This window comes from Abramis brama, assembly GCF_963993115.1.
Source record: "Abramis brama genome assembly, chromosome: 1".
Classification (NCBI taxonomy): Eukaryota; Metazoa; Chordata; class Actinopteri; order Cypriniformes; family Leuciscidae; genus Abramis; species Abramis brama.
This window is the reverse complement of record NC_139963.1, coordinates 35290464-35306746: the sequence shown is the minus strand read 5'-3', so window position 1 is coordinate 35306746 and position 16283 is coordinate 35290464. Positions and strand designations below refer to the sequence as shown.

General features: G+C 36.2%; 2 protein-coding genes across 3 annotated transcripts; both read right to left on the bottom strand.

The window, feature by feature from the left end:
- Window positions 1–2909: 2909 nt before the first annotated feature.
- aldoaa (aldolase a, fructose-bisphosphate, a) lies at window positions 2910–7325 on the bottom strand. Of its 2 annotated transcripts, XM_084086426.1 has the most exons (8): window positions 7112–7322; window positions 6135–6197; window positions 5600–5718; window positions 5244–5510; window positions 4899–5059; window positions 3971–4229; window positions 3637–3836; window positions 2910–3436 (listed from the first exon to the last, which is right to left on the bottom strand). In XM_084086426.1, exons 3-8 carry the CDS (start codon window positions 5709–5711, stop codon window positions 3341–3343), a joined length of 1095 nt encoding a protein of 364 aa, XP_083942552.1. In that variant the 5' UTR covers window positions 5712–5718; window positions 6135–6197; window positions 7112–7322; the 3' UTR covers window positions 2910–3340. The 2 variants fall into 2 exon arrangements, with proteins under 2 accessions (XP_083942552.1, XP_083942551.1); XM_084086425.1 differs by lacking the exon at window positions 6135–6197 and having other exon boundaries at window positions 7112–7325.
- Window positions 7326–7486: 161 nt separating this feature from the next.
- On the bottom strand, window positions 7487–15182 carry LOC311065738 (uncharacterized protein). The gene is made up of 4 exons (XM_084086447.1): window positions 15016–15182; window positions 12315–12425; window positions 11922–12059; window positions 7487–9016 (listed from the first exon to the last, which is right to left on the bottom strand). Exons 1-4 carry the CDS (start codon window positions 15016–15018, stop codon window positions 8930–8932), a joined length of 339 nt encoding a protein of 112 aa, XP_083942573.1. The 5' UTR covers window positions 15019–15182; the 3' UTR covers window positions 7487–8929.
- Window positions 15183–16283: the final 1101 nt, after the last annotated feature.

The following is a 16283-nucleotide window of genomic DNA, read 5'->3' as shown; positions in this document are numbered from 1 at the left end:
CTCTGTAGGCCAACAAAAAACCCAACCCAAAGTAAAATAAATGGAAATATCAAAAATAGCCTATATAAAAAATAACATAATGTTAACCTCTTACACTTTATGAAGGCCCTGGATCTTCGGGAGTGACTGGCTCTGATGAAGTCCCTCCAGGAATTCCCTCAGCCAAAAATGCTGCTGCACTGCTTGACACTGGATGCTATTTAGTTATTTATGTCAAATGTAAAGTCAGGTAGCCTACACCCATGATATATTCAAGCCTTACTTGATTGAATTATGTTTTTATATTTCATTTTCAGCTGCTGCCATGTTCTTTTAATACCTGCAGGATTGCACCTACATGAAAATTAAAATTAGGTTGAATAACATACTGTTCTTCCAGTTTCACCTCTGATATTATAACAGTTGGGCAAGTTACTTGTATTACTAACTACAAATGACATCTTCAACAGTGTAATTAGATTGATGTCTACTTATTAGTAATTACTAAATCCCATATCAACCTCAACCACTTGAACAGTACAAGGAGAGACAAGAAACTGCACTTTTAATGCTTTCAAATAAACAATATACAATTGCACGAATTATTCTTGAATTGACCAAAGCGTGTAGAGGGAGAAGGTTACATTAAAAATATACCTTTTAAAATGTATGTTAAATATACAGAATTGTTCTATAGTCTAATGCACTTACATCAGATTTAACTTTAAATTACAGAAGAATTAAGAGTAATCCCTTTAATTAAATTACAGTATTAATGTACTAATACTAATTACTAATACTGTAAAATTACAGTAATAATGTTCGTACTCTCCATGTGCTTGCAGAAGCACATTCTGCTGGTGAGAAATATGAAGACCTCTTTTTGTCTGGCGCTGTTGCCATGGTGACTCATAACATCTGCGCTCCATTGATAATGGCTTTTTATAGTTGTGGTGCACGTGCTTAACTCAGAGTAGGTCAACTCAGAGTTGATTGAACTAACTAATTTCAGCTGTTCTGTAACCGAAAACTCAGAGTTTCCCATCTCAGGGTAAGTCAACTCAGAGTTCAAGTTTTAACTCAGAGTTGGTTGAACCTCCTTTCTGAAACAGGCCCCAGTTCATTTATAAAAATAAATAAATAAATAAATAAATAAATAAAGTAAAATACAGAAAATGTGTAAGAACATTTATAATCTATAAGAATTTTGTATTCTAAATTAAGAACATTTGTAAAAAAAAAACAACAACAAACAAACAAACAAACAATAAAAATCATTAGAAATGTTCTTACAAAAAAGGTAGGCAATTTGTTCCAGAAACAGTTTTTGATATGCTGGTTGAAAGTCTGTGGAAGGCATAGGACCATAAAATGTTCGTCCAATCATTGCATTCGGACCGAAATGCAAATGCAGGAGCCAGGAGGTACGATGTCCTACCTGCCTGTCAACGTATGTATTTTCATACCTCCATGCACCTGCTCGCACAGACATCACATGTCATAAGCATGTTTCATGGCCGCAAACAAACAGCAGATGCATTTTACAGTTTCTCCTGCATCAAAACAATAAGCTCATGCTGCGTTCATGCCATAATGTTATGTGCTTTGAGACATGAGGTAATTTAACGCTGTCTCTCTCGCCTCGTGACACTTTGCAGACTCTGCTCTGGCTTTGTGCGTTTATTTGTTTTGAAGGAGGCATGGCTTTGGAGACACTCTGAAGGGAGGGTGGGATCTAATCCTTTCAAAGCTAACTTGCTATTGCTAGCCGTTCTGAAAATTCCCTACCCTACCTTTAATTTATATGAAAATTTGTAGGAAAATTCATAAGAAAACTTACAAAAAAAACCTTGTAAGATAATGTATAAACACTTTTTGGAGAAATGTATAATCTGTTATAAATAGTAAATATAAATATATATAAATAGCAATACAATTCATAATAAAATTATATTTATATTAAATGTATATTCACATTGCAAGTTGTTTGTGGATTTTTATAGTAGGCCTACATCATAGACTGTAAAAGGCCTACATTCATTCCCCTGACATAGCCTAGGCTCCTGCAGGTCTGACACTTCTGAAACTGCTATGGCCATGAACTACTGCCATTTGCCAACAAACTGAAATTTGCCAAGATCTTTTAAAATGATTAGATACTGTTAATGCGTTTACATTGAGATCAATACACCTTAGTGGTGAAACAGCGGAATTTCGAAAGGTTTCAAAACAGTGTGACGTAAAATGAAGGCAAGCTCACACTTTTGGCCAGATGTTGCTGTCGCAGACTGATTTACAAGTCTGCGACAAAACCCCTGGATTACGGCCAAATCAGTCTTCGTTACGGTTGGTGATGCTTGTTAAGTAAAATAATAAGAATCTTTATTGTCATTGCACATCAGGTATACAATGAAATTGCAGTGCATGAGACCGAGAGCTGAGAGCCGCTGCATCCGCGCGTGCCGCCATCTTTATCACACAGATAAGTCTCATAAATAAATATACGAAGAAATGTAAAAAAAAACTAAAATACATAAATAAATATAAAAAATGTAAAAAACAAAACAAACATTGAGTATTTATACTTTTATTTCCTTATGAATAATTAAAAAATTTCCCCACATTTATTTAATTCTACTTTTATTTATTTTCACATTTATCTATTTATACATTTCTTTGTCTGTATGCTAATGACCATAGACAGTAAACGCTAATGACGGGGGGCTTGTTTTACTTCAGACATAGCAATCGAGCTCAGAGTGGCAGTGCTGAAGCTTTGAGGCCACAGTGACACCTTGTGGTGTGACCAATCGAAACACAAGCCGTTGCAAAGTCACAGAGGCAATGACTGACTTCATTTAATAATCAAAGTTATTTAATATCACAAAAACGTATTGTTTGAATAACACCACAAAAAGAAACAAATGAGGTTAGCTGTGAAAGATACTTTATTGTTTTCTTAACAGTGAGTATCATATTAAACAATAACAATAATAATATACCCCTGAAAGGCAGATGTTCGTTGTGCAAGTCAAATACAGTTAATATAAGTACTACAAGTACAAGAGCAACGTTTCTCAGCAGAGTTCGACATTAGAACACATGGGAGTGTTATTAAAAGTGGGAAGAGGGAGGAGATTAGGGCAAAATACATCTGGAAATCAAGTTATTAAATTACAATTATTACTCTTTTAGGTTTCATCTCTTAGTTTCATAATTTTGTTCCACACATGGAAGTAACAAACACTAGAAAGAAAAAGGGAATGGGTCAGATGATGGGAGTTCAGAGTACAGATGTGTTTGGGTTCAGCGATTCTTTAGGAATAAGATGTGGATTGAAATGTAAAAGGCTTCTTGGTGATTAGTAGGCATGGTTGGCCACAAAGAGAGATTCTCCAGCAGCAGCGCCCTTATTTCCTGAGGACACGTACTTCCCAACACAGGCCAGGCTGTTGTTCTGGAGATAGAAGCACAAAACAATAAGAGTAAAGTTGATCTAAAACAACTTGTATGGTTAATAAAGTGAGATTAAATACATAAAGTATACACGGTATTTATCATATTTTATTATTGCAGGTTTGCATAATATTTCACTGTTTTTATTCATTTTGAGGAACAAAAAAACCAATCAGATTATCTCAAGTTACTGAAACTTACAAGAGCTCTCTTTACGAACTCCTCCTGGCAGGCTTTGCCATTCTCCTTCTTGCCAGCCCAGGCTTTGAGGGCAGAGGCCTGCAGGGCACGACCGTAGGAGAATGTCAGGGCCCAGGGCCTATGCAGGGGACACTGGTTCATGGCATTCAGATTGAGTGTGGCCTCCTCCTCACTCTGGCCTCCAGACAGGAAGGTGATGCCTATATCAAGAAGAGGTGTGGCAAAATGGGTCAGAAATTATGATAATTACACAGTCGAGAACTTATCCTGCAGGCCTGTGGTAAGATAAAGACTCTGTCATGAGCGAGTGAGTAATTGCGGTTGTTTTACTAACCAGGCACAGCAGGGGGAACAGTGCGGCGAAGAGCAGTGACAGTTGCCATGGCGATCTCCTGGGGGGTGTTTTTCTGGGAACAGGCATGGCCGGCAGTCACCATGTTGGGTTTGAGCAGAGTGCCCTCCAAATAAACATGGTGGTCTGACAGGGCCTTGTACACAGCAGCCAGAACCTTCTCAGTCACATACTGGGTCCTCTTCAGGTCATGGTCACCATCAGGCAGAATTTCAGGCTCCACGATGGGCACAATGCCATGCTAACGAAAAAGGAGATATCATGTCAGTAATAAAAGTATACAATTATTTTAATATACTCTAGCGTTCAAAAGTTTAGGGTCGGTAGGATTTTAAGATATAGTCACTTAAGCTAACCAAGACTGCATTGATTTGATTAAAAATACAGTAAAACAGTAAGATTGTGAAATATATCTATTATTATATCTATATATATTATAAAAAAAAAAAAAAAAAAATATATATATATATATATATATATATATATATATATATATATATATATATATATATATATATATATATATATATATATATATATATATAAAAAGGTTTTCTATTTTAATACATGTTAAAATGTAATTTATTTCAGAGATGGCAAAGCTGAATTTTCAGCATGATCCTTCAGAAATCATTCTGATATGATGATTTGCTGCTCAAGAAACATTTATTATTATTACCAATGTTGAAATCAGTTCCGCTGCTTAATATTTTTGTGGAAACACTGATACATTTTCAGGATTCTTTGATAAATAGAAAGTTCAAAATAACAGTATTTATTTGAAATAGAAATCTTTTGTAACATTGTGTCTTTACTCTTTACTGTCGCTTTTGATCTATTTAACGTGTCCATGCTGAATGAAAGCATACAAAAAGCATTGTGTGTGGATACATGGCTGTGCGCGTCTCACCATCTGGCAGATGCTAGCGTAACGAGCGAGCACATTGGCGTTCTCAATGATGGCCAGTCTAGAGGGAGTTGTGGCAGTGATCTTCAGCACAGACCTCCATTTAGCAAAGTCTGCCCCATCCTTCTTATACTGAGCACAACGCTCGTACAGCCCATCCAGACCTGCGAACGCAGAGAGAAATGAAGGTTTAAAGAGTCCCAAGCAAACTAAGTGACCGTGGCCATTCAATTCCGGTCAAAGTCCATCAAATTCCAACATTTAAGTGGATACAAAAGGTTAAAAAAATACCATGTGTAATTTTAACCGCCTGATAATCTATTTCATAGACAATCGTGGGATGTTCACCTTGTGTGGTGGTCTCTCCATTAGTGCCAGCCAGGGGAACCACACCCTTGTCCACTTTGATGCCAACTACCATGCCCCTCTCCTTAAGGTACTGGGAGAAAAGTTTGCCATCATCTGTCTTCTGGTAGAGTGTCTCATGGAAGAGGATGACGCCACCGATGCAGGGCTTTACGCGGTCATCTGCGGTAAACAGCAGCTGGCGGTACAGCCTCCTGTTCTCCTCGGTGTTCTCAGCATTGATGCTCTGGAATCGCTTCGCCACGCTACCTGCACAGGACCAACGATACGAGATGTTAGAAGTAATAAGACAAGCAAATAAACTGGTTACTAATGAACGTGAACTCAACAGCCTGTACCTGTAGACTCGTCCGCAGCAAGAATGCCTTTGCCAGGGGCCACGATCCTCTGAGCAATATCGCTCAGCTCCTTCTTCTGCTCTGTTGTGAGGAATGGGTACGCGTGAGGCATCTTGACTCTAAGGAGATAGGTTTGGGAAACAGATTTATATAATCATTCTGCTTATCAGATTCATAATCATTAGAAACACACGAATCACATAACAAAAACAGTGACCTATGATCAAGTAATGAATCAGGTGACTAATTAAATCAACATCAAGGAGTCTGAGCAAGGGTTCAGATTTGGGTGTGTACTCGCAAACCTTACCGACATTTTTTTCTTCTTCAACAAACTACATCTTGTTAGTTCATGATGCAACATGCCCTTCAGATACAAGCATGAATGACCTTGTGCGGCTCACGTAACGTCGCCTGTGTTAACTTTGCATTAAAACGGAAAAGCGACTAGTGAAAGACTAGCTTCCGACAGCGGTCAAATATATTTGCTTTACGTTACTTGGATGTCGGTGCTTTATATTAAGTAAAAACTCACCAGTAAAGAGGGGTTGAGGAAGCGATGGTTTCCGAATCACACTCTCAACGTAGTCACGTTATTCTACGGATGCAATGAATTGCAATAAAAGGAAGGAAATTACAAGCAATTTTACAAGGCTTGACCAATCAGGGCGGGAGTCATGCATCGATGGACAGGGCGTAGGGACGATGATTGGCAGTTGTGCTTTGAAAGGCGGGTTTAAGAATTACGCATCAAAAGGGGAGTGGTTTTATTACAATTTAGAGGCGGGTGCGCGTTCTTGTGATACGTGACAGTTTACACGCAGGAGAAACAGACCTGGAAATTACATTTTGAAATCCTCTTTGGATGCAAGCGAACAAATGACCTTGCATTTTAGGAGTATGTTTAACAGGCTATGAATTATAAGACACTAATGCGCTTTAAAAAAAAGAAAAAAAGTCTGGTATATATATCATCAAATTACATCTCTTGTCTACTGGACATTGAACAGCCCCACAAAAGGCTCTTAACATTCCAGCAACAAACCTCTTAACACCCTCCGCTCAAGTTGCATTCAACCAAAGGCCAACTTAAATATAGACAATCATTTAATGGCTGAATTTCAGCACTATAGAAGAGGATTTGACTTGTGAAAGAGGGTCTGAAACGACCCTTTGTGATGTTGAATTCCAAGCACAGTCAATCAAGCTGGTAAATATTATTAATACATGCCAAAATGACACAGATTATCAGTGTGTTGTATATTATGCATTTAAGTAAGAATAAAGAATTATTTTGACAGTACATTTTATTATTACAATAATAAATGTACAACAATTAAATCATTATTTAAAACATTTTAATATTAAAAACTATTATTATTATAATTAACATTATCTGATTAAAACAAGCATTTGACAGAAGCAAATACATTGAAATAAAAGCAAATAAAAAGGCTAGTCTTATTTTTGTACACTTTACAGAAGAAAAGAAAGTAGAATGCACGTTTTTACCGTGGAGCTGGATGAAGTGAGCGAGAGATACTCTCCAAATGGATGCAGAGGAGGTCTGGATAGTCTGTGACACTCTTCTGGTGCCAGATGACCTGTATTTATTCAGACGGCGTGACCTTTGACATTCTGTGGGTTTGGCTAATCTTAGCAGCAGGCAAACCCACGATGCAACTGGAGAAGGGCGATGTGACATTCATGTACATTGGCATTCAGCAAAGAAAGGTTAAAGAGAAAGGCAGTGAGTGGCATGGACAAGGCACATGATTATTAATGTTGCTGCGACATGCATGAAGTATCATACAATCCCAATTAATTAATGATGAAAAGGGAGATTGGTGGTCTATAGGTGACTGCAATAACCCGACTGAATCTTCTGCATGATGCTCTTCAATATTACTCCATACAGTCCTTACAAACCTCTTGAGCCCACGAGATAACTGTCATCAGAAAAGGGATCTAATGTCCTGAGATCTTCTGTCATGACCTTTCATCTTTTAAATGTCTTCTCTACATAATCCCTATAATCAGCAAGAGCTTCATGTCTGACCAATTCATAAAGGTATAGAACAAATAGAAAACGTTTATAGAAAAATGTAGAAACTTGGAACAAATACATTTTTGCAAATGCATGAAAACAAATGAAGCCACTAGAAAATCTAAGACAATCCAACAATGAATGTAAAAGTGAATGCTTGATAGATAATAATACTACTGTAAACAAAGCATTTTGCATAAAAGAAAAACTTGAATTCATTTTAAAACCACAGTTACAAAAATAGCACATATTTATATATATAAAAAATTGATACAAAAAACTAATTTCAACTTAAGTTTTGCCTGACAACAGAGAAAAGTGACAGAAGTGACAGTCACAGCAGGTTTACTTTGTAAGCCATAGTATGCTGGCTGTAAGCATTAAAAAATATGGCCACATACATAACTGTATGTCACACAATACAATATGCACAAATATTTCACAGGAGGATGTCCTGTAAACAATTACATTAGTAAACACTAGAACTAGCTTTTATTACCTTTGTACAGTATTACAGTATGTATCACAAAAATGATTATTACAATTTAAAATTGGTAGGTCAGCACTATATGAACATGTATCTTATATACAGTCCACACAGTTCAAAGACATCGGTGTCAGAATGAGATATATATAACAGCATGTGTGGTTTATAGATTCCTCTCTTCTCTTTGTATGGCTCATAACTGAAGAGCAAATTCATCATACCCAGTGCAATGATACCACAGAGAAACACATTCGCTACATAAAGCATAATTAATTATTGCCGACTAGGAAACTAGAAATGTAAAAATTAATTTAACGTCATGCTTTAAAAATCCATGGCACTGCTTAAAACCTCAGCTTCAGTCTTCTATTGTTCTATAGTGATTGTGTATTTCAGGAATTACACCAGTTTGGACAACTGGCATCACACTATGACTTAAATATGTCCAATAACCATTCTACTACAATAGTATGTACTGTGTTTACAGTCTATGTTTTATTAAGCATTTATTATTCTTGCTCACTTCATCCATACATGACTCAACTAAACAATGTATATTCCCAATAAATGCAGATCTAAATCGTTTAGAACCGATGTTAATTTTGGTTAAATCAATGACCGTGAATAGGAAGGATGCTGTAATGTCTCCCAAATGATGCAAACATTACAGAACAACCAAAGACTGAATCACAGTTTCTCTGGCTATCTTACAACATACATAAGTCTCACTTGGAGTTGGAGTTTAAGGCATCTTTTAAAGTGAGGTGGGTCTTCCTCTTTTCCTCCACCTTTCCTTCTACTTAAACTTGATCTCAAAGCAGAAGCAGTTGATGGAGTCGCACTCTGGTGGTTGACAGGTACAAGCACAATCCCACATCGCACACTGCAATAAGAAGAAATGATGATGAACAAGAAAAACCTGCTGACAGTTTATGATCAACATTTTGTAAGATTTATATCCTAATCGCTGAACACATCAGACACACATTTGACAGAATTCAGAATTGTCCTTGCGTTATTCAGCCTGAGGGTGGCGCTCTAATGATGATTGACAGACAAACGACAAACGCATAGAATGCCATCTAGAAACCCAATGTGGTTTTGTGTATTATATGTTGAGAGAAAGCTGAGATCAAAAACACTGTTTTCCTTAGGGGCAAAAAAAATAATTTCAGATGTATTTTCATTTAGGAAAAATTCCTCAAGTTCGTTTAGGCAATCTAAAAGTGGCTGAAGAGAATATCTGTTGTTGCGCTGTAAGGGAAGATAGATTTGGGTATCATCGGCATATAGAAGAAAAGAGACACCATATTAAAAAAAAAAAAAAACATTACAATTATTGTGCAAAATTACTATACAGAAATATAAAGTAATTTAATATAAGAGTAATTTAATAATACACAGTAATTTAATATAAAATTACTTATACAGAACATAGTATGTTGCAACAATCCTCCCCCTTATAAAAATACATGGTTAGGCATGGTTGTGTTTGTTTTATGCAATACATAGGCATGTATTATTTGTTATGCAATACATAACCGCATTGCACTTAATGCAATAAACATCATACAATTGTTAAACAGGTTATAACTAGTCAAGATTTTGCGATAACTTTTGATCAGGCATTACCGCCTGTGTTCTAAAGGCAGGGTTCCCACACCTTGGTTAACTTCAAATTCAAGGACCTTTCAAGGACTTTCCAGGTCCAATACCCTCAAATTCAAGGACTTAATGTGGGGACACATATCAAGAGAGAGCAAGGTTACATCGTGTTACCTTGTAAGATACATTGTTACAGTTTTCATGTGTCAAACACAACTATTTTTTGCATTTATTTTTGGCCATATGACAGAGATCTGATATTCTATTGGTCGTATTTCTGTTTTGCATAAAACTGAAGAATATTCGGTACATCCTATATACTGTATTCTAAAATTATCTGGATTTTGGATTTTATTGAAAAGAATTAGGCTCATGTAACCAGAAGTTGTAAGATATATGTATGAATACGCTTTTAAGTTTTTCTTGCCTTATGGGTTTACATTACCTTAACAAGCATTCTTTGTAATCTTCTTTGTTGAGCCAAATATCTTGAAACTTGCATTTTCCAGGCATTGCGTTTCAGCGGTTTCAGCCTATTTTTGCAATGTTTCAGTGTGTCTGTGAAACTCGAGGTAACATCGTAGTAGTTTCGTCCGCGCGTAACGCGAAACACGTAACGTAACGAATAAATGCGCGTAAATAACGTTAATCAAGCAAGCTAGTGTGCATAGGCCACGAAGTGTTGGCGAAATAACACATTAGTGGACCGGAGGGAATAACATGGAATTTTTTTCCAGAAAACTTCTTGCACAAAATAAATTCAAGCACTTTCAAGGACCTGTATCTATGTACTGTATGTTAATTTTCAAAAACTTTCCAGGGCCTTGAATTATTTTTTATTTTTTTCAGATTGTTAACACTGTTAACATGTTAACATTTTTATAATAACATTTCATTTGTTAACATATATAGCCATGTACACACTGTAAAGTTTCAGGAGTGACAACAGCATTAAAATACTGGATTTCACCTATTGAATCCATGTGTGTACAGAACACGACTCACAACCAAAATTTCGACAATTGACAGTGTGATAACCATTACAAAATTCTGGCGTCTTGCTTGTTTGGTATCCACTATTTTTGACTAAATTAATATTACAGTGACCAAAGACTCATTATGTTAGATTTAGGTCCATTTTAAGGAGTTTAAAAAAACATTGCATAGAATTTTTGTAAATACGATTGCAACTACCTGCATTTTTCAGCAGATAATGTGGTTGTAGAAAGCAGTTGTCACTCCCAAAAATGACTGAACTGTGTGTACAGAACAGGATTAAGCACTAAAAAGTGAACTGACAATCGAGTGGCAAAGTGGCTAGTTTACTACATTAGTTAACATGAACTAAGAATAAAACTTCTACAACATTTATTAATCTTAGTTAATGTTAATTTATACATTTACTAGCACATTGTTAAAATCAGCAGTTGTATGTTAACATAAGTTCTGTCCTGACAAATCTCGGAGTGTTTGGCATGGTAATGGATATGACAATGTTGATATATATGTTGATACAGATCTGCTACGCTGTTGCTGCGGCAGAGTAAGTACGGGACTTGCTACTGCCAATACATACACGACACGCTGCTGTGAGCAAGTAAGACATGCTGCTGCTGTACAATATAGTGTACATGAATTACCCGTAGCAGATCTATACAGGTGGAGCTGGGGAAGGTGGAGGGTTTCTGAGCGCGCTGCACTGCTAAGACAAATGCTAACCAAGTATTTGAAGGTTGAGCATGTGAGATCATTGGCTACTGATATAGCAGGGACTAATCAGCGGTGCTATATAGAGAATTATGTGATTGTAAGCAGATCGAGTTAAAGACTTATTAGCTGCGCCATCTAGAGTTTCAAGACAGAACTTTACAGTATTTAATGCACTAAAATAAACAATGTATTTTTATTAACTAACATTAAAAAAGGTTAGTAAATGCTTTAAAATTATGCTCATAGTTACTTAATGTTAACAAATCAAACCTTATTATAAAGTGTTACCAAGGCATTTAATTGGCCTTCGGAGAGCATATAACCCTAAACAATCAAAAACTTCGGGGGTTTCCCAACAATGAAAAAATTATTTTACGATTCCTGAAATTTGTCTAAGGTTGCAAAATTGTGGCAAAAACAATGCAGTGTGCATGTAGCTTAAAGCAAAAAGAAATTGGCGACATATCACTTACATTAGGGGAGGGACAGGAGTAGTCCAGGCAGGATCGCAGGGAGGGTGGACGACAGTCACATGACTGGGCACACACTAAACAGTACTCACAAGGAGAGAAACCTTCACAGCAATCTGAACACCGTGGATCACACTTGGCCTGTGAAGAGAGAGAGAGAGAGAGAGAGAGAGAGAGACAAGTGTGATCCACACTGCCAAAATTACTCAAAAGATAGAACTAAAAACAGCAGGAAGTGAGATTCAGAGCAAGGCAACTGTGAAAAGTGTATACTTACTGGACTTAGTGTATAGCAACAGCCATTAATATTTACTCAATTAGATTGTTCAGCAATTTGGCTAACAGTGACGTTTCATGAAGTTTCTTCAGAAAGAGGAACTGATGATGCTGAAGTACCTTGAGACAGTGGTGACACCACAGCACAGCCGCAAGGACCATCATATAGAGTCCCACAGAGATCATGATGATGGCAGGCAGCGGGAGAGAGAGAGCCCACACAGGAACAGCCTGACAGAGTCGAAGGAAACAACAGGTTTTTATTTTTAAAAGAAAAACAGGTTTTTATTTTTAAAATATGAAAAATGTGAAACATTAACTTTTAAAAAAAATAATAATATGGTTAATTTATATATCGTCTTTCCCGGGCTCGGTCATTTCACATGAACAATTATATGGACAATGGACATTTGCCCAGTCCAGAACAAGAGATAATGCAGTTGCAAACATTGTGCAAACATTTAAATCCATGACAAAGAACTGTAACATTGTCTAGACAATGTAGAAGGTAGGCAGTAAAAAATCATGGAGCAAGTACACAACATGACTGATAATAATGGAAGAACACATTATGACTGATAATCTGGGATTTGGGCTGTGATTTGAAACAGATACAAATTATGACTGATAATATTAGGCAAACAAATAGGTTTTGAGCTGTGATTTTAATTCATAGATACAGATAATTGTCATAAGTGTCAGGGGAGTGAGTTAAATAGCTTAGGTGCTATAACAGAAAAAGACTTGCCGTCCATTAACGATAGGCGAAATCTAGGAACAAAGAGAAGTTCACACCCAGAAGATTGGAGTGATCGAGAGGGAATATAGGGAGAAAGTATGTCAGAAAGATAGGAGGGAGCAAGACCATTAAGGTAAGCAGAATAATTTTGTATATAATACAGAATGATACGGGCAGCCAGTGGAGGTTAAATATGATGGGAGTAATATGAGCAGATCGTGTAGTGCAAGTTAATATTCTTGCAGCAGAATTTTGAATATATTGCAAGCGGGAGATAGAGTGTGCAGATAGTCAATGCGAGATGTAATAAATGCATGTACTAATGATTCAACATCTTTTGGGCTGAAGTAGGGACTAACTTGGGTGAATAGGGCAAAGTTGGAAGGATGCTTTTAAAGAGTTTGCTAACATAGGCATCTAGGGTCAGTGAAGAATCTAGAGTTTCCCTAAGTTTCTGACCGTGGCAGATGGAAAAACTGATGTAGCATCAGGGTCAAAGCTAGGATCACTAGTTATATTTTTTGATAGAGTTGGGGGAACAGTAAATAGGATCTCAGTTTTGCTTAAGTTCAAACTGAGAAAGTTCAATTCATTGACACATGAGGATAACGAGTCAGTCTGGTGAATAGAATCTGTCCGGCAAGCTGTATATATCTGAATATCAGACATAGGCTATACCATGACAATGAATAATTTGTCCAAGAAGCAAAATGTAGATAATGAATAATAATGGGCCAACACCTGATCCCTGGAGAACACCCTGTTTGAGTTAAGCAGTGATGGATTTGTAATCATGCATAGCAATATAGTATTGCCTATCCATGAGATAAGGGGAGAATCAGGATAATGCAGTACTTGAGATGCCAATCTCTGAAATGCGAGAGAGTAATAATACATAATACATAATACATGTTGCCCCAAAACACACATTAATTTATAAAATTAGACAAAATGTACAGTAACACCAATTTTAGCTCATGCTTACAACAAATTGTGTATAGTAAATCAGAAAATAAATACTATATGAACAAATTACTCTTTAATAGTTCATATTTAGTAATATTACTGATTTGACCGTACTGACACTATTGGATGAGACCTGAACTGAACTGAGTCGGACTGACATCACTGTTTTCTACAGAGCTGCTTTATAGCTGAATTGAACTTTCCTCAGTTATTGAACCGAAATTATTCAACACAAAATGAACTGACTTCAACTGAATGACTGTTTCAGTTTGTCTTTTTAGAGCTGCTTTACAGCAGAATTGACTTCTGTTCTGTTCGGATCATTGTTCTCACTGCGACTAGAACACCGCAGACGCACAGTGTGATCACCATGGGAAAATCTCAGAGTAAAAACTGGGAGTTGTGAAAATATGATACACCGGTGTTTTGCCAGATGAGAAGTTTATCTATGTATCATATTTTTACTCTTTTAATTCATTTTATAACTGTATCATATATCTCTTTTAATTTATTTTATAACTGTTTTTAATTTTCCTTGCTTTTATTTTGTGATGATTTTAAATCCTTTCTGTAAAGCACTTTGAATTGCCATAGTGTATGAAATGTGATATATAAATAAATTTGCTTTGCCTTGCCTTGTTCTCCTGTAAAGCTGCTTTGAAACAGTCTGTTATATAAGAGCAATATAAACAAAGGGGACTTGAATTGTTAGTAAGAGCGGAGGAACTATGTGCAAGTTTGCTAGTGTCTGAAAGCTGGAATTTCTGTCAAAATTACTTTACCGAATTAAAAAACACTCTGAATCACATTCTGACGGAACACCTATTAAATACAGGCGAAGTCAATTCGTGTGTAAATTCGTGTGCATTTAAATAAACAGGATATTTTCTTAGTCTTATTATTATTATTATTAAAACAGTATTGCGCAGTATGGTTAAAGAAAAAACGTAAAAGACTAAAACTTAATTTGTAAGGGGAAAAAAACAGTAGCTTGAACGCTTGGTTATCCGCGACTAGAAGACTCCGCTGCTGTAACGTTAACGTTTGATGTCCAACAAACAAATCTTCATTTGAAGGACGTAACGTTAGCACAAAACACAAGACTATCTTACATACCATTATAACGTCCCTGCATTCCCAGTGTAATTGAACAGGGTTTTCAGTTATCGGGAGATTTCTTTAATTTAATTGAATTAAACCAGATGTTTACTCGTATAGCACATTGTTCTAGCGAAGCTGATCAATGTTGTCCTAGCAACCGCTATACGACTTCCTATGAGTGTACGGCGACATGGAAGGACCAAACTTAATCCATATTGAAAACATCATAAAAAGTCCGACAGTAGAATGGAAACGAATAGCCCTACTGCAATGCATGCAGACTTTTGTGCTATACATTATTGAATATGAACCCTTTTTAGCGTTTATATAAAGTAATCGAAATGAATTCAGTTTAAAAAATCAAGCTAGAAGCCATTTAAAGTCTTCTTAGTGTATTTGTGTCATTTATATGTGCATATATTAGCCTACTACTGTTTGTGCTGACAGATTTGTAATACCATAAGTAACCCTCCAGTGTTATTTTTTTGGATTGGTATGCCTGGGAAAATGACAGACAAAAAGCCTGACAAAGATTTTTCTTTTCTTGTATTTTTTTTTTTCTTGTATTTTGTTGTTGTTGGGAATTACAGTTTTAAATTCCCCTTTAAAACTGTTTCCAGGCGTTTATTGTGTTATTAACTTTATTGAATCAAATCTTTAATAAACTAAACTGAAGTGTCAGTAAACAATACACCAAAAAAATAGAAAACACATTGTTCAAAACATAGTTTTCTAAAGATATCTATGGATTGCTATTCTGTTTGTAGACTTACCATTGACACCTTACTGTACCATCAAAAAGTTCAGGGAGAAGTACATTTTTAATCTCAAAACAAATTTCATATTTTTCCGTCATTGTCTTTTGATGAACGAAAACTATCAGCTCAAAATTGATCAGAAATTACTACTCTGCTTTGCTCTTTGCATTTTTTTTGTTCTTCCTCCTCCTTACCCCTATTTTTACAGTATTGTACCCTGCATCTCACAAACTTCTCCTTTGTCTCTGTGCAGTAATATACAGTAATTCTTGTTCTTTGTTGATATGAACCTGCAACCAGTCAAAATCTATTGAGCAGTCAGTACTGTTACAGTTTTTCTCGATTGTTTACACACATTTACTGAAAGCATGCCTCATATTCTCAGAACTCTACACACAAATCAAAAAACACACACACAATGGGCAAAACCCCTCAATTCTCCTGCAAAATGAAACTTTACATTCAAAACAATGTTATTTCTTCTCAAAATGGTATTTTGTTTTCAAATGACACACACAAACCATC

Coding starts and splice junctions, on each gene's coding strand:
- aldoaa (XM_084086425.1), bottom strand. CDS start 5,711: ATGCCTCACGCGTACCCATTCCTCACAACAGAGCAGAAGAAGGAGCTG. Junction 5,511..5,599: donor TGCTGCGGACGAGTCTACAG/GTACAGGCTGTT, acceptor GGTCCTGTGCAG/GTAGCGTGGCGAAGCGATTC. Junction 4,230..4,898: donor ACGCTAGCATCTGCCAGATG/GTGAGACGCGCA, acceptor CTTTTTCGTTAG/CATGGCATTGTGCCCATCGT.
- LOC311065738 (XM_084086447.1), bottom strand. Junction 12,060..12,314: donor GGTGTCACCACTGTCTCAAG/GTACTTCAGCAT, acceptor CTCTCTTCACAG/GCCAAGTGTGATCCACGGTG. Junction 9,017..11,921: donor ACTCCTGTCCCTCCCCTAAT/GTAAGTGATATG, acceptor TTCTTATTGCAG/TGTGCGATGTGGGATTGTGC.